Genomic DNA, 16197 nt, shown 5'->3' on the forward strand with positions numbered 1-16197 from the left:
TGAGGTAGCATTCTCCTCAAATGTAAAATTGACACTTAGAGTAGTTCATCTCTCTTCTTCTCCTTTAGCCAATGATAACAGAACTGATTAATCTAAGTATGGTCCCCTTTCCCGATGCTCAATGCATGACTAATTCTTCTGGAATAAACATGAACTCCAATTCACCTAACATTTAAAAAAATCATTTATCTTTATTCACGTGTATGTGCGTGTGCCTGCTTGTCTGTAGAGCATCACATGTGTGCAGTGCCCATGGAGGCCAGAAAGGGCCATCAAATCTCCTGGATCTGGAGTTACTAATTAATGGTTGTGAGTCTCTTGATGTGAAGCTGGTAATTGAACCTGGGTTACTAATAAGAAGCAAGTGCTACAGCAAATGCTCCTAACCACTGAGCCATCTCTCTAGCTCCAGCTAGTGTTTATTGAGCAACTACTGTGTCCTAGTGTAGTATGTACACTGATGGTTATTTACATACTTAAATTTTTTTCAAATGCAAACACTCTTATTTCAAAATTTAATCAGCATTATTGGTAATGTTATGCAGGGAACTCTACTTGAATATTTGTTGAATGAAGGAATGAAGAACAAAGAAACACTTGGAGAAATTTGGAAAGATGTTTATTGATACTTTTTACAAGACAAAAAAGAGTAAGTAGTGGCACTTTAGTAAAATCAGCAGTAGTGAAGTAGGGTTTGTTTGATGGGGGCAGGTGACAGTGCCAAGGGGTTCAAATCATGCTTTTGTCATTTTTCCCCTTTATGCATCATTGAGTGCTCAATATCAGACAAGTTTATACAGAGATCCATGATATGAATTAAAATACAAGTTCATTAAGTCCCAGATGAAAAAAACGTGTTGGATGGTCAGTTACCCTCTAAAAAACTTAATATAGCAAGATTAATTATAATAACAAAGCTCATTGGTGAGCTGAAAACCAGAAATGGGCAATTCAGTTGGCCATTTGCAATGACTCTGTCCTTGAGCCCACTTATGTTGGTTGTCTTGTTTAGGCAAGTTGTCTTGTTGATTGGCACTGGAGAAGGCTGAACACACGCTGTTAAAACATTCCTTGAGAACTCAGCTAGTTCTAGGTTAAAACTGACTAAAGCATTGTTTTAGATCAATTTTGTATGTTTTATCAACTCCCTTGTTCAGTAATTTCATGTTAATAGCTTGAAATCTACCAAGATTATACCATAGAGATGAGTAGTTGCTACACATAAGGTTCTGAGTTGTTTTTAAGAGCCCTTGCTTAAACGTTTACCAATATGCTACTATACACAGTGAACTTACATGGCTAAATTAATCATTTACTTTTTTTCTTTTTCTTTCTTATTCTTTTTCTTCAAGACAGGGCTTCTCTATGTAGCCCTGGATGTCCTAGAACTAACTCTATAGACTAGGCTGGCCTCAAACTCAGAGATTCACCTGCCTCTGCCTCCTAAGTGCTGGGATCAAAGGCATTCACTACTCTGTCTGGCTCATCATTAACTTTCTATTACCATGATTTCTTTCAGACAGGAGGCAATGCATTTTGATCAATGTCAGGCCTCCATGATCACCGATTACACATTCTTAGGGAACTATCCTGGGTGGTGCATTGAAGGGGGAATTCCCCTTATGATTGTAGGTAGTACACCTTATCCCATGTTATCCAAAGTAAGTTTGAGATAAAACTGAAAGCGAATATGGGTTTGCTGTGTGTGTGTGTGTGTGTGTGTGTGTGTGTGTGTGTGTGTGTGTGTGTGTATATATATATATATATGGCATTTAAAAAGAGTCCTCTTCCCCCTCCATGGCTAGGGAGAGTGGGAGTGAGTCAGGGAACACTGATTTAGGGATTGACAGTTTGAAAAGATACAGGATTCAGGAAAAAAAAAACAGGAGAGGAAGTAATGATTTTGATGAGTTTTAACCTATCAGTGGCTCCTGTGTGCCTCTGGCCTTAAATGGGCTAAAGATTCTGGTAGAAACCCAATAAACTTGAGAGAGGCAAGGAAGATCTATGACATGGGTTACAGCTAAGAAGGGAGAACCAGGTAAGTCACTGCAGTCGAGGACCATCCTTCCTGATGGGCACCATGGAAAACTTTCCTTTCTAATTTTGCCAAGGGCTGCACTTATGGAAACAGTAAAATCTCTTACCAAACTCATTCTCTAGCGATTATATCTGCTAACCTACTTGATCTAGTACAATATAGATCCTAGATGGGATCCTCATCTGCACAGAGAAAAATCAGTATTTATAGAACTTATATATTCAAATTTAACAAGAGGTGGAAAATGACTAGTTAGTAAAGAGCTTGGTCCATTTTCAATCCTAGTGAATAGCCTTCAAAAATAGTTGTTTTTTTTTCATTAAGTTAGCTTTGTTTTTTCCTTAATCCAGTTGACGTACCGGGAAACCTTAGTATATATTCCATATTTGCCTTTCATTGCACACTCTTCACCCCAGCTAATAATGCCAGTTAAGAAACTGGTTCCTTCCACCTCAGTAACATGGGGTCCCCCACTATCTCCTTCACAAGAATCTTTGCCTCCCTCACGGTAACCAGCACAGAACATGTTGTTATAGATGCTGAATGTTGTGGACCGAAGGCACGTGGCTCGGTCAACCAGTGGAACTCTAAGGTATTGAAGAATTGAAGCCTGTCTACCTTTGTTGAAGACTTTCCCCCAGCCACTTACATAGCCAGACCCAAACTTGAGGAAGATGTTTGTATATTCCCTATTGGCAACACAGATAGGGGTTACGTAGCTATTTAGTATTAAAGGTTTATCCAGCTCTAGCAAGGCAATGTCATGGCTGTACTTATTAATGCTTGCGTTGTAGTGGTGATGAGGAATAGTTCGAATCACATTTCGCCTTTGCTCGGTGTCTTCCTTTTCATCAATGTTATATTCACCTGTTGAAAACAAATCTTGTAATTTATTGTCTTTTGCATAAACACATTTCCCATGGGTCTACAGTCTGCTTGGGTTCACTGATCACTAGCAACCAACTCTCAATGATCTAATATAGTGGGTGGGGAAATTAATGCATCAAAAAATAATTGTACCATGCTGAGAGTGCTTTATGGGTTCACAAAAACTGGGGCTTGGAAGCTGGAATAAGTTAGAATTTGAAATTATGGCCCCTCTACCATTAGCCCAATTTATTCAGTAACAATCTTATTGGACCTTTGTACAATACATATGTCCATCATGCACTGATGTTGCCAATTATTATCTATTTTGTTTACTTACCTGCAACAACCTCAATTTTATCACCAGGTCTGAGACAGTGGGCAGCAGTTACAACCCATTTTTCATTAATGATGGCACCGCCACAGAATGCCTCAATTTCACCATTTAAAATGACCTGTGGAAATGAAATTAAGAATCTCACTGCATACGATATTTGATCCAGAGAGAAATGAATACATATGCTGTTTGTGGGAGTAGGTAAAAGTTGGCTTCTAGGTGCTGGCAGAAATGGAGGATTTCTGGAAAGTGTCAGCTCTGCAGATGAATTAGTGTTTCTGGAGTACAAACCAAAGTGCTGTTTCTATAATGATCTTGAAGCGAATGCAGAATGAGAGACAGAATGGTAGGGCTAGTGCTCCAGGTGAGGCAAATCTGAGGGGTGGGTTTTTTGTGTGTGATGTGGGGTCCTTGAGTTCCTTTTCCCATGTTATCTAGAGTCTGCTGGCATAAGTTTTTCAAGGAGATACAGTGAATATGGCGTGAAATACTAACTCTCCAGGATGAATAATTAAATTACTATTGAGTCTCTTGCCTTGTATGAGGACATCTCTTTTCTATAGGTTACTTGAAAGAGAGAAATGACTAGTTTTCTCAGGAGTTGTTTCAAGCCTCCCAGATGAGAATATTATGAAATGAGGCCTAAGGACTCCACAGGGTCTGTGTTTACTAGTCACCTATGTGCTGATCACCAGCAGGACTCGCACATTCCTTCCATCTCCCCTAACCATAGCCAGCTTGCTCTGGCTAGAAATGCAGGCTGTCCTTGTTCTAAACTGTCTGCTTTGCTGTACTTGATTTTTAGACAATGTGGACAGAAGTGCCTGGAGTGTTGCATTAAACACGGACATTAGCAGATAAGAGGCTAATCCATTCTCTCTTGTCCATAGTCACATCATAATCAAAGAGGACCATCAATGTTTTTTACCCAATTAACATCTAAATCAACTTAGAGAATTTCAGTTCCAATGTAAACAAAGGCCTTCTTGATCCACATTTTCAAGGATAAAACTGAGAAGCGTGGACACTAGAGGGCGCACTCAGCATTCAGTAAACTTTGCAGGAGCCAACTAGCCTCTGTAAACTGATGCCCTTTGCCTAAGCCATAAGTAGCCCTTCAGCTAAACCTGTTCCTAAACGTGACAAAGAGGGATGTTGGTCCCTTTGCATGTGGGGTAGAGATGGTCCTTTTGAAGGACTTGTTCTGGGCCTGAATTCAACTTACTGACCACCTGCTGAGACCTGGACACTGAAGCACTAGCTTTTTATCTAAGCTCCTGATGGGCTCATCCAATTATTACAGCCCGTTCACCCTCTTTCCCACTCTCAGGCTCTCTGGCTCTTTTTAGCTATTGTTTTATATTTTGAAAAATTGCAAAAATACAGAAAAACATAATAATGATATAATAAACACCAGCATTTCTACCACCCACCTTTAACAATCTTCCTAATTTTATACATTTATTGAGTTCATTTATTTGGGGCTAATGACTGTATTGTTTATACATGTTTGTAACTCAAGACACAGTACATTATGGAATATTACTTTATCCATTCTCAATGAACAAACTAAGGTTTAAAGTTATATAACCACTCATGCTACTGAGATGGCACAGTAGCTAAAAGTACTTGCCACCAAGCCTGGTGACCTTCGTTCAATCCCTGGGACCCACATGATAGAAAGAAAGAACTGATTCCTGCAAGTTGTCCTTTGATCTCCACATGTGACTTGTGGCATATGTGTCTCACCCCACCTCAGTCTGCCGGGCCCCAGGGTTTATGTTTCTGAGCATTCAGAATGTCTTAGAGGTGGTCTGAGAACCAAATGTGGTAGAAAAATCTTGGTTTCTGATAAAAACAGATTTGGGGGCTCATAGAGACTTAATGAGAATATTTTGTGGGTAGGACTGGGGAAAGTGGAATATTCTTACAGTTCTTACAGTTACCTTTGTAAACTGTTACATAGCTAGTGAATCTGGATTCTCATGGCTTGGTAATCCTTGTGGTTTAAAAATGTGGCACATATACGTAATGGAGTACTACTCAGCAGAGAAAAACAATGACATCATGAGCATTGCAGGCAAATGGATGGATCTAGAAAATATAATCCTGAGTGAGGTAACTCAGAAGGACAAACATGGCATGTACTCACTCATCAGTGATTCTACGTGTAAAGCAAAGGGTAACCAGACTGCAATCCACAGCTCCAGGGAGGCTACCTAGTAAGGAGGACCCTAGGAAGGACACATGGATTGCCCCGTGATGGAGAAATGGATGAAATCTACATGAACAAACTGGGGGTGTGGGTGGGGGTAATGGAGGGCAAGGGATGGGGGATGAGAGCTTAGGGGAGCGGGAGGTTCTAACTGGAACAGGAACAGACTGGGAGAACAAGAAAAGAGATACCATGATAAATGAAGACATCATGGGAATAGAGACAAGCAGAGTGATAGGGAAGTTCCCAGGAATCCACAAAGATGACCCCACTTTAGACTACTGGCAATAGTAGAGAGGGTGCCTGAACTGGCCTACTTTGGTGATCAGATGACTGAATACCCCAACTGTCATCATAGAGTCCTCATCCAGTGACTGATGGAAGCAGATGACAGAGATCCACGACCTGGTGTCAGGCTGAACTCCAGGAGTTCAATCGATGAGAGAGAGGAGGGATTCTATGAGCAAGGGACATTGAGATCATTATGGGAAAAAATACACTAACAACCAGCCAAACTAGTGGAAACACATGAACTGTGGACCAATAGCTAAGGAGCCCCCATGGTTCTGGACTAGGTCCTCTGAATAAGCAACACAGTTGTTTAGCTTGAACTGTTTAGGGGGCCTCCAGGCAGGCAATGGGATTGGAACCCATCCCTGGTGCATGAGCTGGCTTTTTGGAGCCCAGTGCCTATGGTGGGACACTTTGCACAGCCTTGGTGCAGGGGGAATGGCTTGGACCTGCTTCAACTAAATGTACCTCCCCATGGGAGACCTTGCCTTGGAGGGGATGGAATCGGGGGGTGGGTTGGGGGAGAAACCTGGGGGGCAGGATGAGGGAGGATGGGGGAATCTGTGGTTGGTATGTAAAATGAACAGAAATCTAATAATAATAATAATAAGAAGAAAGAACATGCTAAGAAATTAAAAGTACTTTTATGCTTAAAAAAATGTTCACTCAGGCTGGGAATATACTTTAGAAGGGCCAATGGGAAACAGAAATCTGAGTCCCCTTGTTCTAAAGCCAGTATAAAATTGCTGTTGAAGACACTGAAATAGAAAGCATTCCTTTTTCTTCTAGGGTAGCTTTTATAACCCATAATTTAAAACTTATTTAGTTCTATACTCCTTCCGGCATGGGGATATTTGCTGGTTGACTGCAAGCCTTCACAGGTGCCCAGGGCCTGTAGTCTGCAGTTTAGCACTCATAGTCTTGATATCCCACTGTCTGCTAGTTCCAGATGATCCCCACACTCCTCATACCATTCCTAACGGGAGGGTATGTTAGTCTTCCCTTGATAGACTACCACAGCCATCAAGGGAGGAAGATGATTCCCAAACAAATGCACTTCCATGTCAGAATGTGTACGGGATCTGGAAGCCCCTTTTCATTCTCTGAGTGTGCTCGCAGAAGCATATTCTGGGTCCAGAGATGCTATGTGATTATGTACCTTTCCCCAAATGGTAGAGAGTATGTGCACTTGACATACTCTGCCTGTGCCAACCCTGCGAGGAAGAGTGTAGCAATGGCATTTGGGTTGAATGATGGGAAGTTTGCCTGAGTGCCATTGGTTAGGGGATGGTAGTGGTCACTGGGCAAGTGTAGGGAGAGGTAGGTTCTATGAGGCACTATGGGTAGAAGGTAAAAGATGTGACTACAATAATCCAAGGGTCCAGGTCCTCAGCACTTGTTCTATTGTCTCATTAGACTTCAGTTATGGAACACAAATACAGAATACTTAAGCCTTTGATATGAGACCCTTCTCAGGCTAGGGCAATGTACAAGTGTACTGTTCAAAAGATGAGGTGGCTGATCCCGATCTCAAATGATTTTACCATCACAAAAATTTGGGTAACATGGTTCTATGCTGGTCCTGAATATTACAATCCAACACATCTTTCTCTGGAAGTAGAATTAACATGCCACAATGGAATGCTGTTTCTCTTGTAGGTACTATTATAGAATTAGTGAACACCTCTCAGCTTAGAGAGGTCAACCTGAAAGATATCCATAGCCCCTGGGCACATACACTATAATATATTTTATATGACTCTGCCAAAGGATTGATGCCTGGAGATTCTACTGCTTTCCAGTGGATGACTGAGAAATATGGTTGTGTCCTTTTAAGTCTGAAGAGCATTCTTTGCCAATCCCTAATTGGTATTAGAAATTTTAGCAAACACCTTTGCTAAGAAAAAAGGACTAAGATATATTTACAATTTTTACAATTAAAATATTACAAATGCATGGTTTGGAATGTTTGCTTGGCCATCTCAGGATCATAGCTATCTAAATATTACCTACTTGGAAGATGAGCTGTCTGCTTGGCCAAGGACAAGTTCTTGTAAGACTTCAGAGAATGAAGGGGAAAAATAGGAAAGCATATGTTCTGAGCAAGGCATCTGAATTCTGATCTGTCAATTATTTTCATGGTTACAGCCTACTAGGAACTTTCTTCTAACAGCCCCCATCTCCAACATACCTAAACACAATGACAAAATACATTCAATCTGTATTTCTGTTCTTCATGCAATGGCAGCCCATGAAAATAGCTGTTGTCTCATTGTTCTCTTTAACCTTTAACTCCAGCCTAGCCTTTCCCTGTGAGTTCACGAAAGCTCTTATTCTCACTTGCCATCTATTCTAGCTTTTTTAATAACACCGTTTATTCCATATTTTCTATTATACTAAGCAAGGTACGTGATGTACCACAGATGTTGCTCACCAAATTCATGGCAGTAGGTTATTTTGTTGAGCACATAAGGAATACTCACTTTGGTTTAATTACAACCATTAAATACAATGGCCATTGATATGCACTTCATTAAACAATACTGCAGGTTAATAGTCCAAATGGTCTGTCCAAACTAGCTTTATAGATGTAGGTGAGATTGCATGTGTTATTTTCTTTTTTTCCTCCTAATTGTAATTTCATCATCTTAGCTAGGAATAATAATACAAAGTTGTCTTTTTTTTTAAATAAGATGTCTTTTTCTTCCTTCCTTCCTTCCTTCCTTCCTTCCTTCCTTCCTTCCTTCCTTCCTTCCTTCCTTCCTTCCTCCCTCCCTCCCTCCCTCCCTCCCTCCCTCCCTCCCTCCCTCTCTCTCTCTCTCTCTTTCTTTCTTCCTTTCTTTCGGCGTTTTTTGAGACAGGGTGTCTTTGTTAGACTGGCTGTCCTAGATCTAGCTCTGTAGATCAGGCTGGCCTCAAACTCAGAGAGATCTGCCTGCCTCTGCCTCCTGAGTGCTGGGATTAAAGGAGTGAGCCACCACTGCCCGACTCTTGTTTTGTTTTTGAGATAGGGTCTCACTATGTAGCCCTGGCTGTCCTGAAACTTACTGTGATGAACATGCTGGCCTTGAAATCAAAGATCCACCTGTCTGTTCCACTCAGGTGCTGGAATTAAAGATGTGCACCATCACACATAGATAAGTAAAACATTTCTGTAGAATTATGGTCGGCACGTAAAAGAAAACATCTCTGGCTCATTAATATTTTAAGTTTGCTGTCTGTCATGGGGCTATAACCTAGTTGAAGGAGTAGATCTGTGCAAACAGCAGCATAAGCAAAGAGCTCAGGTTGCTTCAATGACAGCTTGGTGACCAAGCTGCGGAAAGCCAAGAATAGGGGAAATAAAGATGTTTAAGGAGGATATTTATGCCAAAAGTACAAAAATAAGATAAAATACATCTTTGAAAAAGATCAAGTATTTCTTATATAGGGTTACACAGACCTTAGCAGAAAGCAGAAAAGGTGTGCACATGCACAGAGATGTTGAACTAGCCATGACTGTGGGAGAAAAATGAGATGAAAGCTCTAGACAGGCACTGTGTGGTTTCCTCAAACCTCTACTTTGGAGTTGTTGATGAAAGTGATCTAGTAATATAGACGTTACAGTTTGCCTTTCCCTCCCTCTCGTTCCAAAGCTTTTATTCTTTCCTATATAGCTGTTTCAGTTTCTTAGTTGGCTAGATACAGTTTCTAAGAAAAGTGTGTTTCTGTTAAGGTGTGGTACACTTAACTCTCTGGCTTCCCCTCTCATCCCCTGAAGTGCTCCTTAGAGTCCCTGCTTCTTTTCCAAGGAGCTCTGATCCCACTGCAGGAGAACCTTAAGGAAAGACTTCTTGCCTGGTTTGCATCTTTGGTCTAGGTGGAGGGGAGGGGAGGAATTTTAGCCTGAATTGGGTAGCTATGCTGCTCAGGACCCCTAGAGTTCCAAGGAAGTAATCCTGTCAACTTGTGCTGACAGGCCACTTAGGCCCTGGCCACTAGGCAGGCAAATGAAGTGGAAACCATGAAATAAGGTGAGAGATGTGAGATGAGAAATAACAGTGGCCAGGCTTCCTGAAATCCCGTAGCCTGTGCCCATGGATTTCTCACTGTGGATGAACACTCTGTGACCCTCAAGCTAGAACCACTGCTCCTGGGATCAGAAGAGCTCTGCCAGTTGACAATTCCAAAATGTTTGCTCAAACAAGTCTCATGTTAAACAGGTCCAGCCTAGCAACTAAGCCAGGTGCTCAGAAAGGGCTTCTTAACTGAGGCCAGACCACTTTAAGTCTACAAAGAAACAAGTGTCTCCAGTTGGAAAGATGTGGACAGCTCACCTAAACGTCTAAACTAACCCCCCCCCCCTCTCTCTCTCTCTCTCTCTCTGTCTCTCTCTCTTACTGAGACTTGAACCCAGGGCTATACTCATGTTAAGCAAGCACTCTACTACTGAGATATCACCAGCTCCACCTAAACCTTTTAATAGATGAAACATGTCTAGTTTATTCAAACTATTGGTGATTCCTGATGAAAGTCAATTCTTTGTTCCTTGTGGGATTTCTTCACTTGAGTGCTCACTTTGTTCTTCTCTCCCACCGACTTGCCTAACAAAAGAACCAATTCTGATTGGAAAGGCTTTTAGGAAACACAAGCAATTTGAGACACTTTTCTAGGTGACAGTTGCAAGTGATGTCTCATGTTTCAGAACCACTGTATTCTTCCTCACAGAGCTGCAGCCACCATCTACTAGTCTCTTCTCCTTGAAAAGAAAATCCAGGGTCTGCTATGCATAGGTACCTGCTAAGCACCTGCTCTAAAGGGAGTGGGTGGAAACTCCAGACTGTGTGACTAAACTGAGACTATATTCCCCTACCCCATATTTTTGCCATTTCATTTACTAAGGGTGGCAATACTAAGACCTCAATGTAAACATCTTGGAATTAAAAACATTCTGCCTTATTTAAAGAGGAAATGATAGTTGTTGTTAATAAGTCCCTGGATAAAATTGCTTTATGCCCCTCTGGCACGTTGAGGGTCACTGTCACAAAATAAGATTTTTTTGTTAGGGCCACTGTGGTGGTTGAAATAGAACATGTCCCCCCATAGGCTCAGGTATGTGAACACTCAGTTCCCAGCTAGTGGTGCTGTCTGGGGAGCAGGGGCTGCCTGCCCTTCACTAGGGTGGGTTTTGACAGTTTGTATCTTCACCCTACTTCCATTTTTCTGCTTCATGTTTGTGGTTGAAGATCTGATCTCCAGCTGCTATGCCTTCCCTCCATGATGGATTCTTATCCCTTTGCAATCATAAGCCCAAGTAAGCTCCCCCTTCCTTAAGTTGCCTTTGGTCATGGTGCATTATCACAGCAACATAAAAGTAACTAATGCAACCACCTTGCACATGGACATTGGAAATATAAGGAATGAAAATACACAAGAACACAAAAAAACAAAATTAGAATTAGCTACACTGATGTTAAATAGAATGAAAACATTACAGTGTCCGAACCCAAGAGAGATTGTTCAAAGGTCACTAGAGAGGGTTAGTTTGACCAAGGATAATGACAAGCAATAAAGATGTGAGAGAGCAAGGGAAAGGATGATGAGGGCATAAGGGATGTAGCTCTGGGAAGGTGCCTTTAAGGAGGGATAGAGGGTATATAAATGTATATACAGAGACATTTTATTGTCTACATATTCAGTGTCTGTAGGATTTTCTTCTGTCCCCAAGTATATGTTTAATATCTTTCACCTGCTATCCTAGAAAATGGCAGAGTAGCAGACATTTTGAAGACTCCTGGATAGACACACAGCTAGGATTCCTAGCTCATTTCAGAAATTTCTAGTGTTGTTAAACCTGAAATTTAGATGAATACATCTAATTGACCTTGGTTCCTTAAATTGTAACTAATTTGATGATTGCAGTGTTATCCAAACTATCAGTCTCTGATGTTGTAAAAGTCTGTACTCCACTAGAGAAAATATTTTGGTGTGAAGAATCATTGAAATCGCTACTAAATTATGACTGTGGCCTAAGGAGTTTTAAAATAGACTAAACCATGATATATACACTAACAGAAATACATGTAATGATAGACATATTCTCTTTATACTTGCCCTTTCCAGTATAATAGTCACCAACCATATGTGACCATTATTCCTTGGAAGTGTGGCAGAAGTCACAGAGGAAACGATTCTTTTAACCAGTTAATTTAAGTAACCACATGTGCTGATTATCTTATGGGCCAGCCCAATTTATGTAAGGACAGACTAGCTCCTTGTATTGAGGTGGGAGGAGGTGGCTTGTCTCCCTCATAAATGGAATCACTGAGGCTTTGGTTGAATGGATAATTAAGTCCTGCGCTTTGCTACTAATCTCACTCTTGGTTATATAAAAAAAATACACAAAGTTAATACTTTACATGCAGTTTGTGTGCAGAACACACTTGGAAGACTGTAGATCGAGTCCTTTGTTTGGTATTTTGGAAGCTGGTTTCTGTGTGCTTCCTTTAGTACAGTGGTTTTTCAAACTACGGTATGTGTCAGAATGACCTGGAGGGCTTCTTTGAACCCTGCTTGCTGGGCCTCTCCCTCTAGTGGTTCGAATCCAGTGGGAATGGGATGGAGTGTGAGATTGCATTGCATGCCTAACAAATTCTTGGTGATCTGGGCATACTGCCAGACTTGGAGAAATGTGGCAGTAGATCAGGCCTCATATGTTTATTCTCGGAAACTAGTTTTTGCCTTAATCCTTTCCATGTGAGTCCCTTTCTTTATTCCCATCACTTTGTCTGGGCCTAGAGACTTTCTTACTCACTAGTTTGCCCAGGGACTGAAGGCGTTCTGTGAGCCCCAATGTGTATGTCTGTGTGTGTGTATGAGAAAAAGAGACAGACAGAGAGAGAGAGAGAGAGAGAGAGAGAGAGAGAGAGAGAGCACTCATTTACGGACATCCCTGTTGCTGACCAGTTGTTTGGAATCCTACTGTGCTGTTTGTTTAGTACCAAATTCTTTTTTGACCTAGTCTGGTAGCTGTCCCTGGACATGTCTTTCACCAGATGCTTACCTTTGGGGTTTTTATTTTGCTGAGTGATGAAATCTACCTAAGTACATCTCACAATTCCCATAGGTCTTTCTAATGTCCTAGCACTGCTCCTTATCCAGCCTGTCTTTTGCCATCTGTGCTCCAGCTTGTAAACACACTATCAATATAGAATACCTGCCAAGGGATTTGACCTGGTTTGGCATTTTCTCCACCAACAACTCGAGTGAAGTCATTCAGTGATTCACTGTTTTCGGTGACGTTATCCAGAATGGTGCCGTCAGTGATGTCATCCAGAATGAATTCAGCTTCAGTAGAATTTTCATAGCCCATGTCAGAAAAAATAGTCTCTGCACGGGTGAGCTTCTTAGAACTGTATGAAACAGAAACTCTTCCACATGGAAATGGAACTACAGAAATAGAAAAAAGGAGAATATTCTGATATTTCACAGTAGCAAATGGAACTGCATTACAAAAACTGAGAATGAAGTTCATGCATTGCTGTCACTTTGGAGAAGTAGGCCCATCTACATTTAAAAAATGAATATAATTTCAAACTAAAAGGCTGACTGTTATTTTCATGCAAAGTTTTTAACACTTCCATGGGGGAGATCATTTAGCTTTGGAATCCACCATCTTTATGGAAATTAAATAGGTGTTCTGAAATCAAATTTACTAAGACTTTAAAAAATCTAATGATTTTCTATCTAGCTTCTCAATTAACATCTTACTTCCAAGATCCCTTCCCAAGACTGGAAATCTGGAAGGGGTGCTATGTAACTTTCCTTTTAGGATAAGATACAAGGGGCTTCTATTACATGTTATTAACAGGGTCTCTTTTGTAGACTATTAATGCACTGGAGATTCTAATGTGGAATTTTGAAGAGAGCTCATTATGATTCAATTGTATTTGTCAAAATTTACCAAATAGGTATAGGTTACTAATATGATAACCAAAGCCATGTTTACTAAGATCTGACCATCCCCCCACCCCCCACCCCCCCACCCCCGCTTGGTTTGACTTATTTCCCAACAAATCATCTATTGATATACTGGGGGCTACCAGTATGGAAATTTGTAGCCAAACAAAGTCACCTCACACTTCATTTTCATGGTTTCCTCTCCTTTTAGTTACGTTTCATATACCAGACATTTCTATAGCAACCAGCTATGGCTAAGTATCATGAAGGCAGTTTGTAGTTGAAAAATAGGAAATTAGTTTAAAATACTCATGCATAAATGTACAGGATCAACAATGGCTTGAGAAAAGGGACTGTTATCTTTGAAAAGGCAGGACAGCTTATTTTAAGGTTGGCCTACTTCCTCTGCTAAAGCTAAGGCTACATTCAAATGGAACTCTTAATAGTTGGAGGTGCTTTTCAATTTTCATTTTCCTCTCTTAGAGCATGGAAGGGCTTCTAAGGACTAAGCTTCTGTGCCAGCTGCCTTCATTGGAAGTTAGCTTTTTAATGTTAAGTGTGAACAGATGTGTATGTACACACACACACACACACACACACACACACACACACACACACACACACACCCCTAAGGCAAGCTGTGGTAAGGCAATGTATGTGACAAAGCAGGCAGAAGGAAGGACAGGCAGAAGGTGAAGCATCAAAGGCTTTTCATTTTACTTGTAGCAGATACACTCTTGTATTCTGGGCCTCTCTTTAATTTCCTCTGCCTGGTACATTACTGAGATAGGTATCAAATCTACAGTTATAGAGGAATGGTTCATAATTGAATGTACCAATTTAATAAAAAAAATCTTGCTTTGGAAACACAAGAGAAACTGTACCTGGCTTGCTTCAAAATTGTACTTCTTTTTTATTTGTAGGTGGGGTATATGTGTGTGGGCACATATGTGGGCTGGTGTGAGAAACCAAGCCTGTATGTGTGGAAGCCAGGGGTTGACAGCAAGCATCCTCGTCTATTTCTCTGCTTTCTAAATTACTTTTGAGGCTGGACCTCTCCCTGAACCTGGAGCTCACTATTTCTGGCTGGTCCTATCTCCCCCTTCCCTTCAGTGCTGGGGTCATGGGTTCATACTGCCTGGCTTTTGAGTGCTGGGGATTTGAACTCAGGTCCTCAGGTTTGCACATCAGGCACTTTATTTTCCTTCTTTTGGTCTTGCAAAGTTTCTCTCTCTCCCCCCACCAGTCAAAACTATGGCTTCAGAGGTGAGCAATGTATGTGGAGATGTGCTAAACACAGTGATGATCTGTCAACATGGTTGCATGCTCACACATCTGTGAAACGTTGCTTTGCCCTTCACTGTAAAGATGGTGTGGCTCAGCCTAGGAGTGCATAAACAGTTGCTGGATCCAGTCTGACAGCTAGTATAGAAACCCAGTTTATGACTCAAGTCAGGAAGTAACTTTAATAGACTGAACTAACTCGGCCTCCAACAGACTTATGCTTAACATTTGGCATCTTTTTCCTAGAAACTTACAAGTCAGCCATGTATTTATATGTCTTTTATGCTATGGTAACATATTACTAGTTTGATATGTTGAACCTCAAATATTTCACATAGAGATCACACAAATCCATTTCTTTGTGATATAGAAATCTTAGAAAAAACATGGACCCAGAAAAAAAATTCAGGCTGTACATAATTACTGAATTTAAGTGATGATGCCATTTGTAAACTTAATTTGTTCACTTCAAGCTACTAAGCTTTTGTTCAGTTTCAAAGGAAGTAGATACAAGTAAGTATTGAAATAAGGAAACCTAGGGGCTGAAGAGATTTCTCAGTAGTTAAGAGCACTGACTGCTTGTGCAAAGGAACTGAACCTGGGTTATTTAACTGGAGTTATGGAGGGTTAGGGAAGCACCTACATATTAGCCCACTCAGCCTCTGTAACTCCACTTCAGGGGATCTGATGCCCTCTTCTTACTTCCATGGGCATTGTACATACAATGTATAATACATACATGCACACAAGACACTCATACATATAAAATAAAAAGAAATAAACCTTTTAAAAAAGTCTAAAATAAGGTAGTTCAAATGCTAAAGATCCAAATAGAGATTTTCATTAAATAACTTATTTAGATTTTGACCTGCTGGTTCACAGGACTTCTGGTCTTCTGCAAGTTGGTATCCATCAGTGCAGGAACAAATTACCTTGTTATCAGCACCATTTTTACAAAACTGCTTGCACTTGCCATTTTTAATGTTACATGTTGCATCTAAAAGAAAAGAAAAGGAAAACCCTAATGGCTTATCTGATACACATTTCAAAAACTATACAAAACTACAGGCTCATGTCTGGGTTAAACATAAGTTGAAACAACAACCTGGGAGCATTGAGTTAAGAGTAGAGTAGAAAATGAGGCAAAATAACATTCTCAGTAATTCATGAAGATGGGGTTGGCAACATTTTGATTTTATGTATAATCAATTAATTGGATATTGT

General features: G+C 40.7%; 1 protein-coding gene across 1 annotated transcript in view; it reads right to left on the minus strand.

Annotated features, from left to right (window-relative positions):
* Positions 1–602: 602 nt before the first annotated feature.
* The window catches only part of F9 (coagulation factor IX), a 31740-nt gene continuing 16145 nt past the window's right edge, over positions 603–16197 (minus strand). Inside the window, exons 5-8 of the mRNA XM_006993893.4 lie at positions 15842–15970; positions 12947–13179; positions 3249–3363; positions 603–2908 (exon numbers count right to left, since the gene is read on the minus strand). Coding sequence (XP_006993955.1) covers positions 2361–2908; positions 3249–3363; positions 12947–13179; positions 15842–15970 — 1025 coding nt within the window. The 3' untranslated portion in view covers positions 603–2360. The remainder of the gene's footprint in view (positions 2909–3248; positions 3364–12946; positions 13180–15841; positions 15971–16197) is intronic.

Source organism: Peromyscus maniculatus, chromosome X (assembly GCF_049852395.1).
Source record: "Peromyscus maniculatus bairdii isolate BWxNUB_F1_BW_parent chromosome X, HU_Pman_BW_mat_3.1, whole genome shotgun sequence".
Lineage (NCBI taxonomy): Eukaryota > Metazoa > Chordata > Mammalia > Rodentia > Cricetidae > Peromyscus > Peromyscus maniculatus.